Consider the following 27,472-nt stretch of genomic DNA (forward strand, 5'->3'; position numbering starts at 1 on the left):
AAGGAGCCCATGACGTGCCCTGTGAATTCCTCCGGGTAGCTGCATCCAGAGGAGGGCAACTACCTAGGGAAGGCCACAGCCCCTCCAAGAACCAGGAGGTGGCCCTGTCAGCAGCCAGGCCAGGGAGGCAGTTAGTTGGGCCAGGACTGAAGGCATCATCAGTTGATTCATCACCCCTTCTCCACCAAGGTAGGGAAGAGGGAATCCTGAGCCTCAGGTACGTACATCTCTGCCAGACTGGAGAGGGCTTTACCTCTTGATCCACATTTTTGAAAGAATGATAGAAGCAGGGGGGTGGGGGTGGGAAATGAAGAATAAGCATGCCTGGGAGAGAAAGCAAGAGGAAAAGAAAAAGGAAACTGCATAACTGAAGAAATTTCTGAAACTACACTGAGGAGGGGGAATGGGTAGACTTCATCTGAGAGGGTCTAGCCCGGCTGACAATCAGCCAAGGGGAAGGCTAGGTTAGCACTCAGCACAGTTCATTCTGCGATTGATTAGTTATGCCTGCTGTGGGTACAAAGTTAAGATCTAGGGTTCAAAAGCCTGGGATTTGAAAACCCACACTGTAGATATTATCCTTTGACCACAGAGAATCTCTGCATGTATTAATTCACCTGTGTATACGTGTTTTTAAAAGAGAAAAATATATTCTAGATGAACATCAAGTTCTACAAGTATTTGAATAATGAGTGAAGAGGGGCAGGATGTTCTCTGGCCACAAATTTTATTTATCTCTGAAAAGATTGACCTGAAATGTTAGACAAAGGTACATGGTCAGGAGAGATTTTCTAGCAATGCATTGTCAGGCTGATCCCTCTCACTAAGATCTGTTTTCCTCATCTGTGAAATGGGAGCGAAGGGCTGAATATCCCAGTTCAGTCCCTTCAGTTCTTGCCCATTAGACAGACATCTGTGGGAGGAATCAATAAAGCACAGAACATAGCACCCACCAGCTGCATGCTAAATGTTCTCCGTGTGGTATCCTCTGTGAGGCCATTCCTCATTACTACTCCCACTCTGAAAATGGGGAACCTCAGCACTGAGAGTCTTCATTCGCCCAAGCAGCGTGGTTGCAAAGTCTATGCCCTGGAACTATGCTACAGTGCCGTGTGATACAGCAGGGAGTGTCCCTGCAGATGGTTCACTCACAGAATATTTGTTGAGCACTTCCTGCAGGGCAGGCAAATACACCACTGTTCCAGCCAGAAAGCAAAAAAAACAACCTGCAAGGATCGTCATTATCAAATTTTGTCACATGCTGTACAGATGGCCTGGGAGTTAGGGATGGACTTCTCTCAAGAGGTTACATATGCTAAGGCAGTGTGGACTTAGAAGGTGGGAAGATTTGGAGGTGGGGAAGGGGGGCCACGAGAGGCAGTGCAGACCAGAGCAGAGAAGAGCTGGTGGTCAAAGGTGAGATCAGGTAGTTAAGCACAGCTGTAGGGCAGAGTTTGGCTTCTGTGTGTCTGCTGATATGCACCTGGAGGCCCGGAGCCGACTGTGTTGTAGTCATTTAAACAGTTCCTTCTGAGTTTATTGCCTTGTCTGCAAGTTGGCCCCAGATGCTTGCTCTATTCCAGTAGGAATTTGGGGATCTGCAGAGCTAAGAAGCCTAACCTCCTCATTGGCACTTAGGCATTTTTCTGTGGTGGAAAATATTCGAAGTCATGTCTTTTGTTTGTTTGTTTGTTTGTTTTTCGAGACAGGGTTTCTCTGCGTAGTTTTGGTGCCTGTCCTGGATTTCACTCTGTAGACCAGGCTGGCCTCGAACTCACAGAGATCCGCCTGGCTCTGCCTCCAGAGCGCTGGGATTAAAGGTGTGCACCACCACCACCACCACCACCGCCCAGCTCGAAGTCATGTCTTGACAACATTCTTTTAGTCTGAAGCTGCTACTCCTCCTGGGATGAAACCAATGTGTCTAACAGAGTAGCTGACGTGGCTTCAAGTAGACAGGGGACAGCCTGTAGGAGGGCTGCTCCTCGGAGCTGGTGCCGAAAGCTCCAGGGGCCGGTACCCGTCCTTTTGGAGGCTTTAGGAGGCAGGTGGGAACCTTCAGTTTCCTCCCCAGGGAGCAGCCTAGAGGTCTGAAGTCGTGGAGAGAGCTCCCGCACCTTTGGTGTCTGGACCCCAGCTCTGCCTTTGGTTCATCTGTGTCTTCTTGGGCCATGTTTCGTCGTCTGTACTTGCTTCGGGCTCTCTGTCTCCAAAGAACGGATCATCTGTTTTACAGTAGATCAATTTAATCCATTCACTTGTTGGAATTCATGCTCTGGTTTATGGTTTTTAAGATAAAGAATGGGGACATGAACATCTCTTGAGGCTTGGCTGATGGGGATTTGCAAGTCGACAGTGTAAAGTCCTCACCCTGGGGCTGGCATGGAGCAGGCGACCACAGGCTGGTACTCTTGTCAGCGCTCAGTGCCTACTGTGCCTTGGGCACTGTGCAAGGCACTGGGCTTTTAGAAATGACAAAGTGCTATCTCAGCAAGTTCACAGTCCATCAAAATAGTCCCTCTGAAGACTGGGGGTAAAACGGGTGGTAGCACTGCAAGAGACATGTCATGTTGGTCAGCTTTCTACCACTGTGACAGAGAAAATCAACTGAAAAGAAGATTTATTTGGGTCATGTTTTCACTCTGTTGTCATTTGGCTCTGATGGATCAGGGCCTGTGTCGTGGCAGGGCATCATGGTGTGGAGTGTGCAGTGAAGCAAAGTCATCATTTTGTGATGACTAGAAAGCACAGAGGGAGAGCATGAGGTAGAGGTTGGAGACAAAGTGTGCCCTTCAAGGTCACACCTCCATGAACTACTTCTTTCAACTAGGTTCCACTTCTTAAAGTGTCCACCACTTCCTAATAACCCATTACGTTATGGACCTAATAGATGAATCCAGTCCTAAGGTTAGAACCCTTGTGGTCCAGTCACCCCCATAGTGATTGGATCTGAACCTCTGAACACTGCTGCCTTCAACACATGAGCTTTTGGAGGATATCTCACAGGCAAACCAGAACAGGTAGGTGCAGATCCTGTGATCAATGCCAGCAACAAACGTAAAATGACAGGTGATGCACATGGGGGTCGACTCTGCATCCAGCATGGCGCTGAGCACTTCCATACAACTTTGCATGGTGGGACTTAGCCCCATTTTACAGGTGAACTACTGAAGCAACCTTCAGAAAAGGCAACCTTCCAAAGGTGGAACGGCTTGGAATGGTAGTGACAGAAGTTTTGACCAGGAAGACTTTGCAAAGGAGGCTACATTCCACAAAGTCTAGGGCCCCAAGCAAACAGAGCTGAAGGCAGCTATGGCGGACAGCTACAGAAGAGCAGAAGCGTGGTGGAAGGAGTAGAGTCAACACGTCTGCCTACAGGAACCATGCCCAGGACTTAGATTTTCCTATAGGTATTCCTCCAGCAAAGGTGGCAGTGGAAAGGTGGCTTCATTAGAGATGACATCAGGAAGGAAGCTGTTGTTGAAGACATGGGGAGTTGGCCTGATTCTTTCAGCCCTATGATCAAACTTTGGAGGGGAAGAGACAGGATGGGAGTTTAACTTAAAACTTTCTCACCTATGTAAGTGGGAAAACCCTTGTATTTTAGGCAGGAATCTTGCATGTCAATGAGGAAAAAATAAAAGATATACACTGGCATGTGAACAGAGAAGTCTGGGGATGGCTGGCATATTGCTAGGACTCTGTCTCCATGTTGCCTTATCCTCCAGCAAGCTGTCCCTACAGGGTAGGAAAGATGTCCTCAAAACCTCTAGTTCTGAGTCATATGGACTCCAGATCCCAACAAAAAGGCAGCTTTTCTTTGCTGGAACATCTTTGGAAAGCTCAGATCTTGGCCTGGGTCACCTTCCCATGGATGATCCCATGTCTGTGATCAAAAGATGTCATGCCCTCTCTTCATCAAAGCCTGGACCATATGGCTATCCTGGAGTCACAGGGTCAACTCTATCCAAAAGAACAGAAGGCACAGGTCTTTTTCCAAATGATAGTCAGAATGCTCACCAGTAAAATAGAGAATGGACTCTGGGTGTTAGACAGTTCCCCATGGCAATTGTACATTCCCGCTCCCACTTGTACAATTCCTACTTTACTTAACTAGTTACAGCAGTAATGGATAGCAATGTTGCTTAACTATTCTACTTAACTGACACTGGGCAAGTTGCTTAACCTTTCTGGGTTACAATTTCTCACTGGTAAAAATATAGTTCATAAACAAGAATCCTGACAAAATTGTTGGGAAGTTAAGTGGTGACTCGGGGCTCAAAGTTGACAGAACAATTGTGCTTATTAGAATCAGTGTTGTGATTATTTATTCTTTGGTCAGATATCTGGGTCATATAGCTTTCTAGATGAAACATATCCAAACACATTCCCAAGAGTCAGCCATCTTGAATTATCAGAGTTTTTGATCTGCCTCTGATAGAAACCAAATTACCTACAAATGAGTACATTTGTTCATGCTTGACCTACTTGACCTACTTGAAGTGACTCAAGTTCTCACCAAGCCTGCTGTGACCAGGAAATGAACTTTGACAGTACAGGTAGCCCCACCATAATCCAACTGGTATTCTGATGACCCCAGTCAGATTTTCAGCAAAGAGAATTCTGGGGACTCAAACTGCTTACCTGATGATGTCCAGGCCTTGAAGTTAACCCCGCTCTCTCAGCCAATTGAGGGAAAGAGAAGGGCTGTGTGGTAAGATGTATTCCACTTTTCTCCAGCTGTTCTGTGAGTTTCTGTGCAACTCTGTTGCCCATTCATCATTCAGAAATGATCTTGTTCTGGGCTCACAGGGTGCTGGCAAAGTTGAGCGTATGTGCGGCATTCCCAGAGACGAGAGCAGGGGCACTGCTGCATTACCTCCACTTGTCCCTTGAGAAGCACATCCTTTGTATGGACTGCTGCATCTGGGGGCTAGGCGTGATGATGGGCATGTACAGACAAGAAAACAGGTTGAGAGAGGACTGTGCCTGCAATACCGTGGTGAAGGCCACAGCAGGCTGCATCTTGTCTCATTATTAACCACCCCGCATTACAGACTCCCAGCTCCTGGGCCACTTAGTTTCACAGGAGTGAATGGGACTCAGGCAATCATCTTACTGAGGACCTCCCTGGGCAGCTGGGGGGAGGAAAGAAGGGAGCACTGAGGAAAGCATATCAGACCATGACCTCTGTCAGATATACTGAAAGGAATGACCTCCTAAAACTTTACTACATAAAGATAGAAGACAAGCAGCTCGCCATCAAAGTGAACAGGTTTTCATGGATCTGCCTCCTGGACTGGCCTGCCAGTCAGGAGGATGAAGACGGATACAGAACCTTAGAAACTTCCTCTTATCCCAAGCACATCTCCCTTCTCCATCACCTAAGTTGAGCCACACCTCAGGTTGGGGAGCTAACAGAACTACACTAGATAACAAGCTAGCTAACTAGGTCCACAGACAACTCAACACCTCTTTCTTAAAGCTTTGTTAGCACACATCCACACCCACTCATTTACATGTCTACAGTTTCCATCCTGATCAAGTAGCAAGGCTAAATTGTCATCTCTGGAAACAAACAGCCTAGAAAGCCCAAAATATTTCCAACCTGACCCAACCTACAATAACTAATTAGGCACAGGAGCTCCTAGGGGGCATGGTGGCACATGCCTGCAATCCCAGCCCTCCAGAGGTTGAGGCAGAGGGATTGAAATACCAGCCTAGGCTGTGTATAGAGATTGAGGCCAATCTGAGACCATCTTAAATTTAAAGAAGAAAAAGTGGGGTCCTGACACAGACTATCTCACCTGAAATCTTTTCTTCTTCTGACTCTTAGCTATATGACCTGATCACTCTGTGACTCAGTTTCCTCAGAGTCTTCACTGGTCTGCTGTAGGATTAAATTTGTTAAAATAATTCAAGGTTACACAGTGCCTAGTACAGAGTATTTGTCATCTTATCCTGGGAAATGCCCCAGGAACTGGGAGAGTAAAATCTCTTCAATAAACAGGGGCTGGAGAGATGGCTCAACACACAGCAGGCAGCTTACAGCTTCCTGTAACTCCTGCTCCAGCCTCCCCATGCATTCTCACACACAAGCACATAAACACAATGATACATAATGCCTTAGTTATGGTTTCTATTGCTGTGATACCATACTGCAATCAAAAGCAACTTGGGGAGGAAAGAGTTTATTTCATCTCATAACTCAAATCACACTCCATCACTGAGGGAAGCCAGGGCGAAACCTCAAGCAGGGCAGGAACCTGAAGGCAGAAACAAAAGCAGAGGCCATAGAGGAGTGCTGCACATTGACTTGTTTGCGCATGACTTTCTCAGCCTGCTTTGTTATATACCCCAGGACGGCCCGCCCATGGGTGACATCTCCCCCATCAATCACTAAGCAAGAAAAAGGCCCAGAGGCTTACCTACAAGCCGGTCTTATGGAGGTATTTTCTCAATCATGGTTCCCTCTTCTCAGACATGTCTAGATTTGTGTCAAGTTGATTAAACCAAGCATTTTTAAAATTTCTCTACAAGACAATAGCAAGGACAGGGAATTGTGGGAATCATAAGCGATTTCCTTCCTAAATAAATGTCACTGGGACAAATTGTTCTCACCAGCAGTCTTATTGTTTATGGATTTATTCACTGCATATCTCATCATCAATAATTTCCTGTAAATATCAGTGCATTGGGAGAAGGACTATCCAGGAAAGAATGGTGGCCTCACACAGGCTAGTTATTCAAGGTGGACAGAGGTGATTAGAAAATGAAGTGCATGGACAGCTGGGCCTGGGCCGAGCTTCCCAGAGGACCAGCATATGTCCCTCAGTCCCTTAGGAGTCTTAGTTTGCACTCTCAATCCTGTCTCCACCTTGCTCCCATCTTCCTCCCCCGAACTGTGTCCCCCAGATGCTATCATTGCCCCAGCAAGACTTCCATGTCCCAAAGCGTTCGTCCCCAGCAATGAAGCCCCACCTGGCAGGGATGGGAGAACAGGTAGAATCTCCTGCAAGGACAGTGATCTGTGACTCACTCAGTCTGTAAAATGTCCAAGAATGATGTGGGAATAACCAGGGCTTAAATTTGCAGAAGCCAAGTGGGTTCTGAAGTCCAGATATGTCCTCTGGGTAGTCTAGCTTGATGGGGAAATGATAGAAGATAAAAAGAAAGAAGCCATTTGGTGCAGGGAGAAGGCCAGTTTGCAGAAAGTCCTCTCCTTCATTCTCAGCATACCTTCCACACGCCTGGTGCCAACACTGGGCCATGAATAAAGACCATCTAGAGGAGCTGCAGGCAGCAGGGCAGCTGACCAAAAGCTCGGGCCAAATGAAGCAGTCCAAGTACTTTGATAGAGGGTCCATGTGATGACAGAAAGGCTCTAAGAGTCAGAATTTAACAAGTGAAGTTCTCACTTCGTATGATGGTGCTGAGATGCTCTGACCACTCCTTGACAGTTCATCCTCAGCCGAGGAAGAGTCTCCCCTTTCTCTGTCCACCTTGCCCCTAAGCAGGTTGTGGTTGGGCTGAAAATCACCTGTGTACAGAGAGCTCAGGAAACAGGAAGAAACTGACATCCTGGGTCCTGCGGAGCCTTTAAGAACTGTGGCGTAGAGATTGGGGGTTTAGGGTAGAGCTTAGTATTAAAGCATATGTTTGGCATGCTCAGTGTCCTCGGTTTAATGCCTAACACTGTAAAGAAATAAGGGCAAGGAAATGTCACAGGCAGCCGGCAGAGATGCTGTGGTGATACCTTGGTTCCACAAAGAATAAACATCCCTGTGGGAATAATGCCAAGGAGGAACACAAACAGAGCTGAAGAAGTGAGCCCTGTAAGCAAGACAGCATGGCGCTCGGTCTCAGGCCAGCACAGCCCTCTAGACAGGGTGACCGCTGCCTGCCCACGTTCACAACAGGCATCACCCCTTTTGCAAAGCTCCAAGAGCTGTATCTAATGAGCCACAAGCAGCAAGCCCACGTCCGCCTGACCTAGATGCAGCCTCTTCCTCGGCATCACAAGTTGTCACTGTTTATAACTCGTCGATGACCAGGCCTTCACACTGGCCCCACCAGCCCAGACTTACAGAAGCGTCTCTTAGCGCCTCTCTCCTGACCTCTATAGACCCATCTGTAAAGTTTCAGATTGGTCTTGTTTGAGTCACATGCTAACTTCAAAAGCAATCACAAAGGACATAACAAGGCCCCATGTTGCAGGGAAGCATGATGAATGTGCCTCTGTCCAGAACAACTTGCAGAGTCACAGAAGACTTCCCAGAGAAAGTAGTTTTTACCATAAGCAATTGAGTAAGAACAGTGTTTGCACAAAAGACCAGTAAGGGCAAAGTTCAAGGGTGCTTTCGAGTGTGACTTGTCACAGTCATCCCCCTGTCTGGTGCCCGGCCCGGCTTCACACTGATTCTCAGAAAGTACTTCAGGAATAAAATCCACAATATGCTGTGTGGTCTCTATGAACTTCCACCTCCTTCTCCATGTGGTAGTGATATCATCCTACCCTCCCAGGACTGTGCAGGGTTCAATTCATCCCATCTCTGAATATATATTGAGCACTCCTCAATGTTCTTGTAGCTCTGGGCCTGCAGGACACAAGGCCTTCTGGAGAGAAGAAGGTGTTTGAGGCTCCTAAATTGATGTGGAGGCAGAAATCAGCAGGGAGTGCCAGAAGGGCAGGACAGCGGGAGAGGCCCAGGACGTGGAGGTGCTGATGGCTCTTGGTCAGGGAGGAAAGGCACAACTCTCAGCAGCTCAGGCCCTCCTCCCAACCCTTCTTGTATTCCCTCCCCCACACGTTTCCTACCTGCTAGGTATCTAGGCCACCCAGGCCTGGCTGCTTCTAGAACAAGGAGACCTTTCCCCTACACCTCTGCAACCTGAATGACCAGTTGTGATGAGGAGAAAATGCTTTCCCTCCCTGGTTACCTGTTCCCGGTATCTTTCCCTCCCTGCAACCCCCACCTTCACCAGCAGACCAGTCCCAACCTTTGGCCCCACAACACAAACGCCTGCCACAGTGAGCACACTGGGCACTCTGGAGGCTGAGGAGCTCCTCGGGTGTCAGATGGGCAGCCAGGGACTCAAGCAGGAGGGACGTTAGGCTGGAGAGCCCATGGCCAAGGCAGGACTGCCCTGCTGCTCCCCACCAACCCTGAAGCCAGCTCCTGCCAAGCTTGGTTACCCAGCCAGGCTTCTGTGCCCTGGCCCTCTCTTCTCCTCTGAACATTGCCTGGTTCTTCCATATCTCGAGGATCCACCAAGACTCCTTGTTCTTCCCTCTGCCTCCTTCATATCCTTACCACCTTCCATCTCTGCTTCTGCCTCATTTGTTTTATTTTTTTCCTTCCTCAGCCCACTCCACCCTGACTGGGTCAGCTCTGTTTCTTTGCACACTCTGCTACTATTCCTGTCTGACCTATCCCAGCCCCACCCTTCTACCCTTTCTGCCCAACATGTATATGGTGCTGGGCACAGAATGTCCTTCAGTTCTCATGTGGAAGCCCCTGGGCTACAAGTCACATTCCTAAGGACCCCTTGTCATTATGATATACCTTTTTCATCTAAAAACAAAGTTGTCATTTGAATCTGAGGGAAGCTAGAGGGTCTACAGAAGCTTTCTTGAGAGGAGATATGGGAGGAAGAGAGGGAGACACAGCAAGGTAACAGCTCAGACTCTACTCAGAAGACCTGGGGGAGGGTAGAGCAGTAGGTGCCCTCCACTGGAGGTTTCTGTAGCTGTAACCATTGTTTAAATGTGAGTGCATCCATGAAGACACCAGGGAGGCCAGAGATGCTTGACCTGATGCAGAAGGGCGTTGGAGGCCTGTGGTGTGCAGCCCCAGCTCACCAAAGAGAGCCTTTGGCAGTTGGACACTGGAGACTGTTGAGTGATATCTGTTAAGATAGAGTCTTGGGAGAATGAAAATTCTAGGGGGAAGGGGAGGAGGGCAGTGAAATCACAACAGACTTAAAAAGCCACTTGCCCCAGGCCTAACTCACCACCACCCAACCCTCCCCTCTAATTACCCCTGGCCCCCAGGAAGTTTTCAAAGCTACCACATTACTGGCAACTACCCAGTGCCTGAGGGCAACACAGGGGGTATGGGAAGTATGACCCAGACCCTGCCTGGGAAGCAAAAGAGAAGAAAATTCTGGTTTAAGCTCTCTTCTGAAACAGAAAGTACTAGAAGTGGGACCCTGAGGGGATGCAGGGGATCCGGTAGCTGCAGCTATGTGTCCAAATCCCTCCTCTCACTTCTCCTGCTGAGTGGCCTTGGGCTTAACCATGTGAGCTGCCCTTATTAATCCCTGAAAAGATTCTTTTTTCATGCAGCACCTGGCTTGCCTGCAGGACGCCAGGCCAGGCTACTCATGTCTCTATACCTCAACCAAAGTCACTTGTGCTTGTTCCCTGATGCTTTTACTGGCTTGACAACCCTGGGTGGGTGGGCAGTCAGGCAGGAGTGGGGAAGAGGTGGAGAAAGGGAGGAAGGCAGGAAGAGGGGCGGGAATGAAGGAGAATCAGGTCTTCCAAGATGCACCTTCCTCCACTTTGTGGTCTCTGCATTCACTGGGGGCCTGAGGGAGGGAGGCACAAGGCAGGGGGAGAAAAAGCGCTCCCCTGCTCAGGAAAGACAAGGAGAACCCAAACCAAAGGCGTCTAGATGTCAGACTCAGTTTCAGTACCCTCCCTGATCTTCAGACCCTAGAGGCCAGTTTGTAATTGGACTTTCTTCCCTCCACAGGTTAATGCTGACTCCAAGCCATTCTCCTTGGCAGGATGAGAGTGGCAGGTAGGACAGTGCTCTGCATTCGCTTTTCTGTTGTCAGTGTCCACCCATCCCAGCCTCGGGGGTGATGCAGTATCTCCTGTCAAAGGTCCCAGCAGGAACTCTAGGAGGACAGCATGCAGGAAAACCTGGGAGAATCCCTCTGTGTGTGTCCAACCTTTGGACATTGTAACATAACATTGTCATCTACAAAGCCCACATTTTAGAACCACTAATAAGCTACTTAAATAAGTAAACAAACAACTAATTAAATAACTAAATAAATAATAAGTGTTGTGTGTATTTTGCATATGTGTGCACAGGTATGTGTAGAAGTCAGAGGTCGATGTCAGATGTTTTCTTCTCAATCTCTACTATATTTTTTGAGACACTGTCTCTCATTGAACTTGGAGTTCTCCAGATATGGAGACCCTGGGACCTGCCTGTCTTTGCTCTCCTCCTCTGCTACTGCAGGGGATACAGACACACACCCCAGCACTGGCTCTGACATATGCTGGGGACCTATCCTTAGGTCCTTATGCTGGTACTTTACCCACTGAGCCATCTCTCCATTCATTAAAAAAAAAAATCTTTAAATGACTTTAAGTTTGTGATTTTTGTGTTGGGTCACATTTAGCCTCTCCTAGTCTGCCTGTGTCCTGTAGGACACACCTACAGGCTGCCTGTGTCCTGTAGGACACACCTACAGGCTGAAGGGGCTAAACAGCTACTGCCCAGCGGCCCTATCTGCCTGGATTCCCAGCTTAGAAACACCTGGCTCTGGCCAGAAGTCAGACCACATACCGTCTTCGAGGAGGGCTGTTTCAGGATGCTCATACCACAGGCAGCACAGTAAAGCAGAAGTCTTCGGGGCACACCCTCAAATGGACCCCTCTGTACAGGCATTGAAATGGGAGTGTGTGCAATACACACACCCCACTTATCCTCTCAGGTAGCTATGAGAAAGCATGGCACCTGATTTGGGGTCAGCTTTCTTGCCTGGGTTCCAAACCTCACTTCTACCAAGTGGTCATGGGAAACATGTGGCTTCAGTTTCCTCATCTGTGAAGTAATACATTAGCAAGCACAAACATTTAATGGGAGGATGAATACAGACAGTCTATCTTAAAGCTGTCAGTATAGTGCCTGGCACAGAATGAGTGGACTGGGGCCTGAGAAGAATTCTGCTTTGCAGGAATTCTTCTGTACCAGAAGACAAGAAGTATCCCCCAAACCAAATGAAATAATGTGGTTACTCTTTCTGATCCTTGCAAGGGATGGGCTCTTGGTTCCTTTCCCAGGTAAGGGATTGCTCCCTAGTGATAGGAGCCAGAGTCTGTGAGGCAGGAGAGGCTGGGGAGCTATGCCTGTTCTGAAACTGCTGAACAAGTCCACTGTGTGATTATTTGTGGTGGCTTTGAGATGATTAAAAACATCGAAGACATCCCCAGCTCCCCAGGCCACCAGAATACTACCTACTGCTAGGACTATAATACCAATAAACTAGGCCATTCATCTTCCCATCCATCCATCTATCCACCTACTCATCCACTCTTCTACTCATTCATTATCTATCCATCTATCCACCCACCTGCCATTCCATCCATCCATCTGTTTTTCTTTCATTCATCAAATACTCATTAGTACATGTTCTGTATATAAAATAAAACTCTGGCCTTCAAGAAAGTCACATTTCAGCAAATAGAGTCAAGTAACAACCAAATAGTGTGATGATGATATTTGCAAAGAAACAAGATGATGTGAGAGAGGCTAAATGGGGGAGCGGGGTGGAGGCCAGGGACCTCGTGGTAAGAGCATTGCCGTATTTACTCTTTGGGACTGACAGACTTTAGCTCAGAGAGCATGAACTCCTGCACATAGTACAGACTCCATGATACATCTTTGGGGGTTCTCTCTAGAAAGCTAACTGGAGCCCAAGGAAGAGCACTTTCAACTCATTCACAATGGCTATTTGGGAAATGCTCACAAAATCTAATCATTTGATCTCACTGTCCTACCCCAGCATGGACTCTTATGGATTCAGCACATAGTCTCACAGTGTGGACATGACCTGTACCTACAATAGAGGGTTTTTCATAGTGGTATTGTTGCTGGAATTTGGCAAGAACTCACATGGACTTTCCACTTGGCTTTCCACTGCAGCCTCCTGTTGGGGTGTGGTACATGATCTGGCAGAGTCTCTCTACTTGCAGGTCTCATTCGCATCGTGGCCTTCATCTTCACTCTGGTTGCCCTGTGGGTCTTTCTCCGCAGCTACATCAGCTTCAGCAGGAAAACCATCCGTCTGCCACGCTGGCTGGGTAAGTGGAGCTCATAGCCCATAATCTGCAGACCAGGGATGGAGCAATGAACACCTCTCTTCTGGAGCAACCCAAGAGCCAAAGAGATGTGTCGAGATGTGCACTGGCATTGTGTACTGCCAGGAAGTCTGAAGCCATGGGAACACAGAAGTGTTCCAAGGCCCTGGTCTAAGAAAGGACAGAGGAAGGAAAGAAGGAAGTGAAGAAGAAATAATACTGTCTGAGTTTTGAGTGAAGAAGAAATGATACTATCTGAGTTATGAATGGCTTCTCTACCTGCTGTTCCCTCTGCTTTAAACCCTCTCTGTGCAGGGCCTGCATGACTGCTTCATCTCACCTTTAGCTCTGTGCTCAAACATTACCACCTCAAAGGTCTTCCATGACCTCCCCAGCTCCAGCTGTAGCCTGTCCCCTTCATTTACCTCTTCCATGTCAGCCTATTTCTTTCCAAACACCATCATCATGTAATTTGTTTCCCTAGTTACTGCCTGACTCCACCTCCTAGAATATAACTTTCTTGAACACAAGGATTTTGTGGCTATGGCAATGCCAATAAGTATTTGATGAGTGAAAGAAAAATGGATGGATGGATGGATCAATGGATGGATGGATGGATGGATGGATGGATGGATGAGTGGGTTTGTAGGTGGGTGGATAAATGAATAGATAAATATATAGATGAATGGATGGCTACATTATGGTTCACAGATAGACAGATGAATGGTAGACAAAATGATAGGGGTGGATGTATAGGTAAGTGAATGAATAGATGAGTGGGTGAGTAGATAGATGGTGGATAGAAGGACAGGAGGGTGGGAAGATTGATAACTGAATGATGAATAGAATGACAGGTGGGTAAGTGGAAGGATTGTTAAGTAAATGGATAGATCAACTGATGAATGGATAAAATGGCAAGTAGGTGGATGAGTTAGTGGGTAGATAGGTAAGTAAATGGATAGATGTGTGGGTGGGTGAATTAATGATTGGAGAAGCAAGTAGATGGGTAATTTCTTACTGTTTTACCTACTCAGTCTCATTTAAGATACACAAATACCCTCATAGAGTGGTCCTTGATGTGGTTGTATAATAGACTCAAGCATGATTTGTGGCATGGTTTCATGTGTGTTCTGAGAAAATAAAAAGTCAAAGAGACTTTTGAAACTAACCCAAGTTCTCCCTTAGAGATGTCAGAACAGGAATGGAGCCTGGGTATATATATTCAAATCCTTTCAAGAAAGAAGGGAAGGGGTGTATGTTCTTAGATTTGTCTTCTGGGAAACTGAGAACCACTACCATTGACAGAGTTCAACACGATCTCCAAGGACCAAAATGGCTCCCAACTTCCCAAGACAGTAAGAAAGCAGGAACCCCATCCTTAGCACAACTCCGGGGTGGAGGGTTTTGATAGCCTTGTGCCATCTGCCTCTTGTCAGCTGAGACACAGAGCCCACACTGAGACTTCATTTATATAGACACTTAGTTGCTGCCATGTGCCTGATCCAAAGATACTTACTGCTTCTATAGACCATTGATAGATTCTGCTGCCTGCTGGCCTCAAGGAGATGTGAACCTGGCTATTTTCAGGAGGGTCAAGGTGTCTCATACAGGACAGAGCCACAGTCAGAATGCAGTAGGTAATGCTTGTTGAGATTTCATCCAGTAACTGAATCTTTCAAAGCTCAGTTACTTGGGAGCTGACAAACCAATAACTCCAACTCACAGGCATCAGGCCTTAAGCTCTGTATAGGATCACAGGGAACCCAAAATAAGGAAGAGGTAGCCCCTGCTTAAGGTCTAAGAGAGAGAAACAGACTTAGTTACAATGCTCCCAAACAACAGCAGTGCATTCCCCTAACTCAGAGTCTGCAGAAATGCAGGTATGTGCTCAGTGGGGAAAACAGACAGAAACTCATCAGCTGCCCAGACTCATGGGCCAACTTCCCCTCATTTCACAGGCTCCTGCCCTGGGGGACATACCCTTATTTTATGATTTTATGTGCTGATACTAAAGCCTGTATATAACAGAACAAATATAGATTATCACTATTATACAGAAAGATGATAATAACTGGTTTCCTTCATAATCCAATCTGGTTTATTTTATGCACTTAATAACTTGAGCTCTGCTGGAGAAGAAAGTGCTAAGTATCCCAAGGGAGTGAGGATGGACTACTCTGAGAAGCTCACCAGCTTTGCCAGGCCACCAAGGCCCATAGTACAGGGATGTGGAGATTAAGAACTCCAGGCTTACCTGGAAAACTAGGCAGGAGACACAGAATCAACTCGTTTCAGTATAACAGTGTCTCTAAGTCTCTTCATTGAGAAGTCAGGTAGAGTTGATTTCAGGAGTACCACAAAGCCCCCTGGGCCCAACTTACTGTGCCCTTTGATGTTGTGCTGTGTTTTGAAAACAGTCCCACTTAGCCCAGCTTGGCCTCAAACGGAGAATGACAGTGAATTTCTGATCCTCCTGCCTTTGCCTCCTGAGTGCTGGGATCACAGATGGGCACCACTGCACCTGGCCTATGGGATGCTAGAAGTTGAACCTAGGGCTTTGTGCATGCTAGGCGAGTACTCTACCAACTGAGCCACATCCCCAGTCTCCTAGGTATTGCCTTCCTTCAACGGGGTAGAAGCTACACTCATGGTCAGCTCTTCTCTAGGACACATGATGGCTACCAGCTGTCCAGATGGCCATATTAGAACTGAAAAAAGCACTTCTTCACACACACACACACACACACACACACACACACACACACACACACACACACCAGGGCCAAGGGAATACATTAACTCAGAGAAGAGCTCTGTCTCCAGAGGATGGATGGTATTGTGGTTGGCTCAGCCTTGGTTGTTGCTGGAATAGGACCCAGAAAAGGCACACTCCTTCCCAGACATTTTTGTGTTCTCTGAAGGAACCTGTTCTCTAGGACCCACCACAGTATGGTGGACACTTGACCTAGAAACCCAGAAAGAACTAGGACAAAGGGAGACAAGATGCCAGGCAGTAACCAGGATCCCTCAGGCCTAGCACAGATAGGCATTCAAGAAAGAGATGACCCAGGGGCCACTGGATCCTCTCCACAGCCCAGTGAAGATGGATGTGATGCACTCTATGTGCTATCAAGTAAACTGAGCCACATAGTGCTTAAATATCACACCCACCAAACACACAGGGTTAAGGCTCATTCTCCAGGTTTCTCACAGCATAGCACAACTTGATTTTAAACATGAATAATTTGTGTCTGTACATATGTATGTTTATGCATGTGTGTTGAATATGCATTTATGTGCATGTATGTGTCTGCGCATGAGTGTCTCTGCCTGTGCATGCATGAGTGTACATGCATATGCACCAATTTATGAATGGGTGGCAGCAGCAAGTAAGAGAAAGCTCCCAGATGTAACAGGAGAGCTAATTCCCATCAGTGGAACTATATCAAAGTGTGTGTTCCCACTGCCCAGCCCTCAGCCCCCTCCTCCTCCTGCAAGAGGCCTAAGTACCTTTTCACTAACCAGATTCTTTCTCTCAAACAGGGGTGCCCTCCAAGGAGATCCGTGAGTATCTACACAGCCCCACCCCCTCATCTGTGCTCAGGCAGGATGTCCCAAGGTCTCTATTCCCAGTGCTACAGGCCCCAGAGAAACACAGGTATCCAGAGTCTTCCTAGCCCACTTCCTCTGTGACAGTGGTGTCAGAAGCAGGGGCTGGGTGGCCCCTCTCAGCCATTCAGACCAGTAGGAAGGTGGCTCAACACTTTCCCTTCTGCAATTCCTTCTGGGTAGTCTAGACCAGAGGGCTCCCTGTCTCCTCTAGAATTTCACCCTGTTGTGAGCCAGAATTGAAAGAGGGCTTCAGCAAGGACCAGGGCTCCCAAGGAACAAAGAAGGTGAGGCAGAGAACATGGCTGCTACTGACGTTAGCTTGGGTTCAGCCAGATGATGCATTCTGTCCTCACAGGCATCTCATATAAAGCTAACACACCCCCATGCATGTTCCATGAGTGTTTCCCTTTTACAGGCTCAGGGGAGTGAAATCTCCTGGCTAAGGCCAAACAGTTGTAGTGATAAGTAGGGGAGTTAAACACAGCCATCCTGCTAGTCCAGAGACCATCTCCTCAACAGCTTTTTTTGCATAAGGCCTCCCTGCCAAGTCCCTCAACCCCTAACCCAGCATGGTAACTCCAAAGAGAGCTGAGCTTCAGGGTTAGGATTTTATTGACTAAAGAAGGTATGAGAGCACAATGCATACAGCATTGCAGAAAGCCAACTACAAGAATGAAGATAAACCATTTTACCTTTGATCTTATCCCTCTGAAGCCCCCTCAGTCCAATTCTGAACCAGACCCAAAGAGCTATGACATCTTGCAGATATCGTCTACTGAAAGGAATAAAAAACTCAAGCATATAGGCTACATTCTACCCTTCCTGATCCCATGGAAGACATTACTAGTCAATTCCCACATCCTCACTCTCCAAACCCATAGCCAGCTTCAAGAGTTTTATCATTAAACCTTTCACAGTAGGTCCAAACTGACATTTAAGAGAAAGCCTTCTGGGGGCTGGAGAGATAGCTCAGAGGTTAAGAGCACTGGCTGCTCTTCCAGAGGTCCTGAGTTCAATTCTCAGCAACCACATGGTGGTTCACAACCATTTATAATGAAATCTGGTGCCCTCTTCTGACATGCAGGCATACATGCCAGCAGAACATTGTATATATAATAAATAAATCTTGAGAGAGAGAGAGAGAGACAGAGAGAGAGAGAGAGGGAGAGAGAGAGAGAGAGAGAGAGAGAGAGAGAGAGAGAGAGAGAGTCTGCTAGTCCACTCTGATTGGAACCAACTTCCTGACTTGACAATGACAAAAATAATTGGAAAAGCTTCTAGCAAAACTACATAGCAGATTGGTGAAAGAGCAGTTTATAGTTCCTGATATTCCCCCTCAACATACACACACATACAAACACACACACACACACACACACACACACAATGCTCCTGGTAGTTCCCAGAGCAATGGCACCAGGGTTCAGAACAGCTATGGAGACAGCCCCTTCAGCCATAGCTCAGAAAGCAGATCCTGGCTTCCCTGAGATCTCCCCTTGGGCATCACTTCCCTTCATTCAGCAGCCAGATAGTGGAGGCTGGATGGACAGGAAATCATTTCCAGAAAAGCCTGCCTAAGCTGTCCTATTGACACAGAGCTTGTCGGACTTAGCTGCAGTTGGCCGAGCAAGTCCTGGGAATTCCAGCTGTGGTCCCTGGAGCCTAGACTCTTCCCCGACAGTGAGGGCCAGGAAGACCCACAGCTTGCTATCTTACTATCCATATCATCCTTCCCAGCCCAAAGCCAAGCCAATAGGCTCCATATTCAGCCTACGAAGAAGGACCAAAGCCCAGGCACAGAATCTACTGGGATGATTCAGCAAGGCACATTCCAGGCTCTCAGCAAGCTCCGCAGAAACAGCCTCTCTTAGAAAGCCCTCAGATTAATTCTAGGGTGGCCAGACCCTCAGCCAGAGTGCTGTATATTTGGATGCTGTTGGTGGAGGCCCTAAGGTGCCCAAAAAAGAACAAAACCCTAAGGCCCAGTCCCCTCCCCAGATGTGAGAACTCTGTGTTACCTTCCCAGGTGCCCCGAAGACCAAGTGTGGGCTCAGCAAGCCCTGCCTAGACAACTTCTTCGCATTTAAAATCAGCAGTGGGGCTGCCAATGTCGTGGGCCCCTCTATGTGCTTTGAAAATGAAATGTAAGTACCCAGGGTGGCTGTATTTCTTTGCTTACATGTCATTCATTCATTCATCCATTTGAAAAGTCCTGTCAGGGCAGGCCTGTGAGGAAGCCCATGCCTTTCCCAGGTCACCTTTGACACCAGGTATGTCCCAGCTCAGCCACCCTTGCTGTTGTCTACTTCCTTTCCCTGCACAGGTAGTTGAGCTGATGTTGTCCCTGCTGTTAAAAAAACAAACAAACAAACAGTGAGGCTCCATCAGGGTCACCTGCCAAGCTGAAGGCAGGTCTGTCTAACAGACAAGTTGCTGGGCTTCTGGTGAAACGGATGCCCTGTGGAGGAAATCTATGAACCCATTCCAAGCCTCAACAGTTATGTTTATCCTGCCATGGAGAACAGATGGGTCTTTCCAACACGACGCTGAACCTATACACAACTTGCTTAGGCAAAACAGGGTCATTACTGGTCTGTGTAGTTGAAGCCAGAGGTTCAGGGTGAGCAGAATCAAGCAGCTCAAACTGACATCAAGTTTACGCTCACATCATTCTTGGCTCTGTTTTCTCCTATTGGCTGTTTTTCCTCCACTGAAACTGGGACTTCTCTGTGAATGAAGGCGGCTGCCACACATTCTGACAAATTAGCACCACCTTAGCGCCTCACCAGTATGAGAGCATTCCCAGACTGGTTCCTTGCTGCCTTGGGAGTGGAAAAATACCATCATCCTGAGGAAGGGGAGAACATAGAATGTGGAGGCTGAGCTGGTGGGAACCCAGCTGGGCTCCACAGGGGAATCAACCATTCTAGGATGGTAAAATTTCTCCAATCTCTACTTTCTTGAATCCTGGCGTGGGAGACCACCCTACCCTAGCATCTCAAAATCCCAGACAGAAACTCTGCCTGTTTATCTGTGCAGACTGGCCCAAATGTGCCATGGACTAATGGGCTACCACACAAAGAACGCAGCCCACCACAGCCTTCTGGAAGAAATCCTACAGCCCAAGCCACTACATGTGTTTGCCAGTGTGTAGGGAGTCTTTCTCTCTCCTACCAGCCAGCTCCCAAATCACTGCATGGAGACTTATTATTAATTATGAAAGCTTGGCCAATAGCTTAGGCTTGTTTCTAAAAGCTCTTATAACCTAAATTAACCCATATCTTTTAATCTATGTTCTTTTATGTGGCTCAGTTATCTTTACTTTGTATAAAGTCAATGTTGCTTGCTCTGTATCCCTGGCATTTCCTCATGACTCTGCCCTTCTTCTTCCCAGAATCCTCTCTGCCCCCAAAATCCTGCCTAACTATTGGCCATTTAGTTTTTTATTAAACCAATCACAGTGGCTGTCTTTACACAGTATAATCAAATATCTCGAAACACTAATGCCTCTGAGCTGGGCCCCATGGGTAAACCTTCTCAAGGTCTCATCACAAAAGCAGAGCATTCCTTCTGCTCCTGGGAATACTGGCCTATTTTACTTTCCTTCTTCATCTGCAGTATCATGAGTCCAGTGAGAAACAACGTGGGCAGAGGCCTGAACATTGCTCTGGTGAATGGTAAGTGGCCAGTGTCACACCTGAGACACAGGAAAGGGACCTGCCACCTGTTGGGTCATCCTGTAGAACTCAGGACAGGGCAAGGCTGAATTGGGAGAGCAGCAGATCAGACAGGCCTGATCACCTAGGCTCCTGCCGAAGAGTTCACTGCTGTGAACCATGGCTCCACCCTCAAGGCCACTCCAGCTTAGACCAACATACATGAAACCACAGTGTACACAGTGGCAGAGTGAGATCACATGCTGATTACATATCACTCTTCATTCCACAAGTATGAACACAATCTAGCATGAGCCAGGCCCTGGCTTCATGATCCCTATGGGTACCACAGTAAGGGAACGGAGATGCAACATGTGGGGCAGGTGTAATCACAGAAGGTTCCAGAGCAGAAGATGGTCAACTGCAGTTAAAAAAAAAAAACAGCAAGGAGAAAAGGAGACACCCCTTCCAGGCAACAGGGAAGGAAAGAGGGAAGGAAGGTTCCAGACTGGAGCTTCCTGTCTGGCCTATCACAAAGCCATCATGTTGAGCGTATACTTTGTACAACTTGAACCCAGATCTGGCAACTCCAGCTGGCAGCCTCCTTGGACTGCAGTGTCTCTAGGCAGGTGTATAGATCTGGGCCTCAGGCTCCTCATACATAGTAATTAGCCATAGTTAAACATGACTGGTTCCTAACCTCTCACTGTGCAGAGTTTCCTTTGAGAAACAGTTCAGACTATGCTACTCACCTCTACCCTGACTCTAGAAACTCACAAATGAGCATACTCATGGAGACACATGGCCCCTTCTAAAGACCCCATGTAAAGCCCCATGCGGCTCTGAGCCTGCTAGGGTTCCTCAGGTGAGCCTGCTCCTATTGGCAGGGAGAATTGCCACTAGCCATGGCAAGTGCACCATCGCCAAACCCTCTGCAATACTACCATCTAGTGGTAAAGGTTGAGACCAGTGGCTTTCCTCCAGATCACCAAGGGTATTTGCCCAAAAACCCCAAAAGCAATCCAGACCCCAGAAATCTGAGGACCATTTATCAGTGAAAATTCCACGGCCTCCAAAGTTGGAAGGTTTGGCTTGCAGGTTTCCCACTTACGTGGGAACAGTTATAAACATGTCCCTATTATAGTTTTGCTGAAAATATAACTAGTACACTTACTGTTTAGATACATTCCATTTCAAACTAACAGCCCATTGAATTTATGCAAAAATTAAGGGTAAAATGCTGACTCATGTGTGAGCAGCTGTCATGGCAGAACACAGATTCTGAGTGGTTATATTCTGTTGTGCTCGGGATGTTCAGCCAGTATGTTCTACCTCTCAAATCAGCCCCAGCCCAGACAATATTAGGCCCCTATTGTGCCCCTGATGACCTTCACAAGATCCAGTTTCGTTCAGTTCTCACTCTGGTTTTAAGCTTTACAGTACCCATGGGCCAGATTCAGCAAAATGACAAGCAAGATGACTCATGATATGGGAAGTAATAACTCTTCTCTTTTCACTAGGAACTACAGGACAGGTGCTGAGAAAGGGCAGCTTTGACATGTACTCTGGAGGTAGGCACCTCTGTTGGCACTGAGGTCATGATGGTGAGCTCCTTCCTGTGGAATGGTCACTTGTGGATGCAAGGATGGCAAGGTTGAGGGTTGTTCTGCTTTAGACACCTTCCTAGGGTCTGAGTTAGACTCAGGCACAGATCCTTAAAAGAGGGTTTGAGCATAGTGGCTTATTTAGAAACTGGTTTCAAAAAATGCCCACAGTGCATCAAGCAGTAAGACAGAAGAAAAATGAAGCCAGCTGGGGAATTAGAGAGCTGTTGCATACCGCCTTGGATGTAGCCCAAGGGATATGCTTGAAGCACTGGTTCTTCTTCACTTCCTAGCAATTTTGACTCTGAGAAGTGCCCTCTTCTCCATCTCTCTGAAGATGTTGCTTCTCCAAATAGATGAGTTTTGGTTTATTTTCTTTAATCTCTGTGCATATATATGGTTGACTCTTGGGACATCACCACCCCCTTGCCTTAGCACAACAGGCAGAGAAGGGCTCCTTGGGCTGGAATCCAGGCATCTGAGTTCCATGAACAGCTTGGCTGGTAATTTGATGCTCTATACTCACAGTTTTTAAATTCTTAACCAATTTGAAATCAATGGCCTTGCATTTTTATTTTGCACTGGTCCTCACAAATTATGTATCCAGTTCTGCTAACAATTTATAATTCCATTTAAAGGCATGAATTGTATGCCCCAGATTATCACATGTAAATTTCACAAAGATGCCATAAGCAGAGCTATTGCTCATCCTTGTCACAAGACCCCAGAGAGCTGTTTTGAGACAGAGCCCCATGTAGCCCAGGGGGACTTCAAACTCATTATGTAACCAAGGATAAACAGCAGCCTAGACTGTCTGTGGTCATTTAGAAGATGCCATGAGGCCTTGGACAGTAGAGATCTATGAAGTTCTGATCCTCCTGTCTCTACCTCCCAAGTGCTGGGACTGCAGGTGTGTGCCATCACACTAGGTCAAACTCAGACCTTTGTGCATGTCAGGCAAGTGAGCTACAGCCTAGCCCCATACCCAGGGCACTTAAAATGCCAATGTCTAGTCACATGAATCCAGGTCACATGAATGAAGTCCCCTTATTGTGTTCTAACATTTTCCTGCCCTCGGATAAATGCTGCAGGAAACGCTACACCCATCATACTGCCTCCATCTGACTTCTGAGCTTCCCATCAGCCTGGCCCAGGTCCTCCCTGGGTCATTAGGGTAGAAGAGAATAAGGATCCAGCAGCATTTCTCCTAAAGACCAGTGCCTTTCTTTTCTTCCTCTCCCAGAACCCAAACTCCTGATGAACTTCCTTGAAGAAATTCCAGATAGCACGCTGGTGCTGGTGGCCTCCTATGATGACCCAGGCACCAAGTAAGTGGGAAACGTCACCTTCACGTGGTGATGCAAACCAAATACTTCACACCTGCACACACTCTCCTACTCTTCTGAAAGCCCCACCCTCCAGCTAATTATCCTGAGAAAAGAATCAGGGAAGTCTGGAAAATGATGTTCTGAGTAGTATGCTGTGACCTACATTACAATGATGGCAAAGTCTCCCCATCCAATAGCCACTGGCTGGTTACAGAAATTATAGCATGATGACACATCATATGTGCATATAAGAAGACGTGAAAAAATATTAATGACTTGCAAGAATGTTCACTATCTCAGTGTTCTGTTGCTCTGAAGAGACACCATGACCACAGCAACTTTTATAATAGAAAGCATTTGACTGGGGCTGGCTTGCAGTTTCAGAGGTTTAGTACACTATCATTGTGTCAGGGAGCATAGCAGCAGACAGGCAGGCATGATCCTGGAGAAGTAGCCGAGAGCTACATCCTAATCTGCAGGTAGAGAGGGGGAGGTAATGAGATTGAGCCTGGCATGGGCTTTTGAAATTCAAAGCCCATCCCCAGTGACACGCTTCCTCTAGCAAAGCCACACTTCCTAATTCATATAATCCTTTCAAACAGTTCCATTCTCTGTGACCAAGCATTCAAGTATATGAGCCTCCCAGAGACCTTCTTATTCAAACCATGACACTCGCCCTCTAGGGCTGAGTGAGCAAAATAAATACATGCATTCATTAGGCTGGTGAGGTGGCTGAATGGATAATGAGCTTTCTGAGTAAGAGTGGAGAGTTGAGTTCAAATTCCCAGAACCTACATCAGTAATAGGCAGACATAGTAGCCAGCCTGTAATTCTAGCCTCTGAAAGCAAGACAAAGGATTATCAGAGCAAGCAGGCTAGCCAAGCTAGCCAAATCAGTGATCTCTGTGTTTGATTGAGAACCCTGACTCAAAAGAATAAATTAAAAGAGTGATGAAAAATATTCTCCATATCAGCCTTGGTCCACCACATATACACATGCATATGCATGTGTCCATACACATGCAATCATACATGTACATGCATGTACAAATACATGAGAACAAGAAAAAATCCACTTGTGCTACATAGCTTGTTATGACTCACTGTATGGACCCATTAAAATCAGATCATTTAGTAAATGCCATAGCCAGCTTGGCTTGTGTGAACACACTCTTGGTGTGCACACACTGAATCAGTGTGAATGCCTAACAGCACATCTCTCAGAACGGATCCCACTGTTAAACTCGTGGCCATATTGACATGTTTATGATGATTTCCACAAGGGAGAAGGGTAGACCCACCTTTCAGTTAGTCCTTCTCGATGTCCTGTGTTCCCTGCAAACAGAGTAGCACTGTCCAAACGCCTCTCCAGCCCCACCCAAAGCTCTCTTAAGAGCCTCAGCCCCCCATCCCAATCCAGTGAACTTTGAGAGCCTCAGAAGGCAGGTGTTATGTGTGCAGGTGGAGAGTGGGGGAGGTAATTGAGAGCCTCACCCTGTTCCCACCCCCTCATCAATGTCCTTCAGTCTCACCCAACTGTTCTCTCTGGTCCTCTGCAGAATGAATGACAAAATCAGGATGATCTTCTCCAACCTGGGGAGTTCCTATGCAAATCAGCTGGGCTTCCGGGACAGCTGGGTCTTCTTAGGTGCCAAAGACCTCAAGAATAAAAGCCCCTTTGAGCAGGTTGGTTCCTGGCTGCCCCCCTGTCTGAGTGAGGGCTAAGTAGACAAGGAGCTGTGGGGGTGGAAGGACAGTCACTCCTATAGGCTATATCATTGGTCAGAAACGCCACACAGAACCATCAGGGAGGGCCATCATGGTAGAGCAAAGCTGCTCGTCTCATGGAGGCCAGCGAGCAGAGAGCAAATGTCCGGGCTAGTAGCTTCTCCTTTTTCCTTCTATCCAGGACCCCGGCCTGTGGATGGGATGGCTTGGATTAGTAACTGCCCCTTTCATTAATCCTCTCTGGAAATACTCGTACTTTATAGACCTCCGAGCCACTTCTCAGCCCAGCCAATGCATAATCAAATTAACTATCACCCACATTTGGAAATCAGGCCTAGTTCAAGAGAGACTAACCTAGGAGAAGAAAGGAGAGGATATCCTTGACCTCTGGGTGAGAATGCAGGGCCTGGACTGGGGGCTAGCACACACAGAGGAGTCAGGACACTGAGCAGAGCTAAGCTGCCCTGGTCAGGCAAGGACTCTTTCTTCCTCCTTGTTGTAAAGGGTCCAGATCCATCAAAAGCAGATGGCCATACAGCAAGGCCCCAAAGATATCCTATGTTGCCATACTGGTAACATATTAGAGAAATCACATGAAAAATTTCCCAACTAGGGGAAACATACACAGTGACATTTTCTCTCTATGCCTCAGTTTCCTGCACAGTAGAATGGAACCATAACAGTATGCACTTTCCCAGGGCTGCTGTGTACATTAAATACACAAGGCAGCTTGTGATCATGCCAGGCATGCAGCAGACGCTCAATAATTGCTAGGATTCTTCTTTTCCATGCTTTCATTATTGTGATTTGGGACTTGAAGGAGGTCAGTGGAGGCTTTGGAGAAGGGTGACAGCTCTCCGGCTCTCCCAATCCTTGGTGCCTCCATGGGGCACAATAGGCTCCAACCCTGGTTCTGAGGCCTCAAGCTAGCTGTGGTTCTTCTCTGAGCTGCTTGCCCCATCTGTAAAATGAGGCTATGGAGAGGTAAGAGAGCCCTCCGAGGGTTGAGGGTCAGTGCAAATGCTTTTTCATGAGTCCTAGACAGCCTTGCCCACTGTCTGAAACATCTCTCTTCTCTCCCTAGTTCTTAAAGAACAATCCAGAAACAAACAAATATGAAGGATGGCCAGAGTTACTAGAGCTGGAGGGTTGTGTGCCACGGAAGGTATTTTAGGGTGGCCATGGCCCTTCCGGGCCAGGGAGCCAAAGAAATGCCCAACTGACTTAAGAGCGGAGCCCAGGATTGCTGGATCTGTGCTGATGGTAGCTGTCTAGGAGGAAGAAAGGGAGAAGCCATATGAGATGCGCTGACCATCCTCCCACACAATGTGACTTACTTCCTCTCTGAGGAAACAACAGCCTCCCACTACCCTACAAGGACCAGCTTGGAGATGGGCAGCTGCACAGGGCCTGTGGAACCAGCTGTGAGGGAGACAAGTGAGACCTTCCAAGACTGTCCATGGTTATCTCCAGAAGGACTGGCTGCCTACACTTGAGCAGGATTAAATTCTATTTTTGCTGAATTTGAACTTTCCAGCCTCTCAAATTGCGGTGGTTCTCCCTGGGATTGTACAGGTCTAGTCTCAGCATGGGTTCTGGAGCTGGATAGGTAGGGGTAACTCATCTGGCTGCTGGAATGGAGTCTGGTTTCCTGGAATTTCACAAAATGCCAAGCACAAAAAAACTTGGTTCTCAAGATGGACAGGAACAGGAAAGCCTAGGAGACAGGATATGCAGACCATCATCTTGACATGCTCTTTTAAGACAAGCCAGAGGTGACCCAAAGCTGGAGAAAAGGAGGAAGGGAGCAGATCTAAGGCAGGGAGATTCTTACATCTGCCTGGCTTTGGAGTTCCCAGAGGCACAATCTGAAACAAGCATTTGGGGATAGGCATTGTGTCTGGGGAAAGGGACAGCCAATAAGGGGACCCCTCTGAACAGTGGGGGCTTCCTCCCAGACCCTGAATTAGGCACAAACCACACCCAAACACCTGTTTTCACAGAGAGATCCTTTATTAAGCCGGGAAGAAAGGTTAATGTGGCTGCTTTCTGACTCAGGCAGAAAACAGCAGCAAATGACCTTGCAGGTGTAGTTTTAAGAGGAGGAAAAGGGGAGGTCTGTGTTAGAATGGGCTAGGATGTGGTGGTAAAGGAGATAGAGGATGAGGGAAAATGGAAAGGGGACAAAGGAAAGGGGGCAAGGGTATTTGTCCCAGAGGGACAGAGGACTGCCTCTGAGTCGAGAGGAGACAGACAGGGCACATAGGCAAATGGAGGTTTACAAAGGGAAAGGGGGAACCCCTGTGTTAGGATGAGGTGTTTGATTTTAACTGAGCATGTTAATTAGGTGAGCCAAAGGGGGCTTTTGATTGCTGGGCTTTGGTAGTCAGCCTCAGGAAGAGGAAGTGGCCAAATAAGGGAACAGACCTTGGGGGCCAGCTT

At 47.4% G+C, this 27,472-nt stretch overlaps 1 protein-coding gene across 10 annotated transcripts; it reads left to right on the forward strand.

Moving 5' to 3' along the window:
• On the forward strand, nt 1–26,553 carry Fam3d (FAM3 metabolism regulating signaling molecule D). 10 transcript variants are annotated; one of them, XM_059274260.1, is made up of 10 exons: nt 1–217; nt 10,761–10,808; nt 13,059–13,105; nt 16,646–16,666; nt 18,741–18,858; nt 20,333–20,391; nt 21,891–21,941; nt 23,218–23,302; nt 24,862–24,988; nt 26,115–26,553. In XM_059274260.1, the coding sequence occupies exons 2-10, from the start codon at nt 10,765–10,767 to the stop codon at nt 26,202–26,204; spliced, it is 642 nt and encodes a 213-aa protein (XP_059130243.1). In that variant the 5' UTR covers nt 1–217; nt 10,761–10,764; the 3' UTR covers nt 26,205–26,553. The 10 variants fall into 10 exon arrangements, with proteins under 10 accessions (XP_059130243.1, XP_059130238.1, XP_059130233.1 ...); XM_059274255.1 differs by having other exon boundaries at nt 138–217; nt 12,998–13,105; XM_059274250.1 differs by lacking the exon at nt 1–217 and adding an exon at nt 9,923–10,302 and having other exon boundaries at nt 16,646–16,760.
• The last annotated feature ends 919 nt before the right edge of the window (nt 26,554–27,472 follow it).

The sequence above is a fragment of the Peromyscus eremicus genome, chromosome 9 (genome assembly GCF_949786415.1).
Source record: "Peromyscus eremicus chromosome 9, PerEre_H2_v1, whole genome shotgun sequence".
NCBI classification, from domain to species: domain Eukaryota; kingdom Metazoa; phylum Chordata; class Mammalia; order Rodentia; family Cricetidae; genus Peromyscus; species Peromyscus eremicus.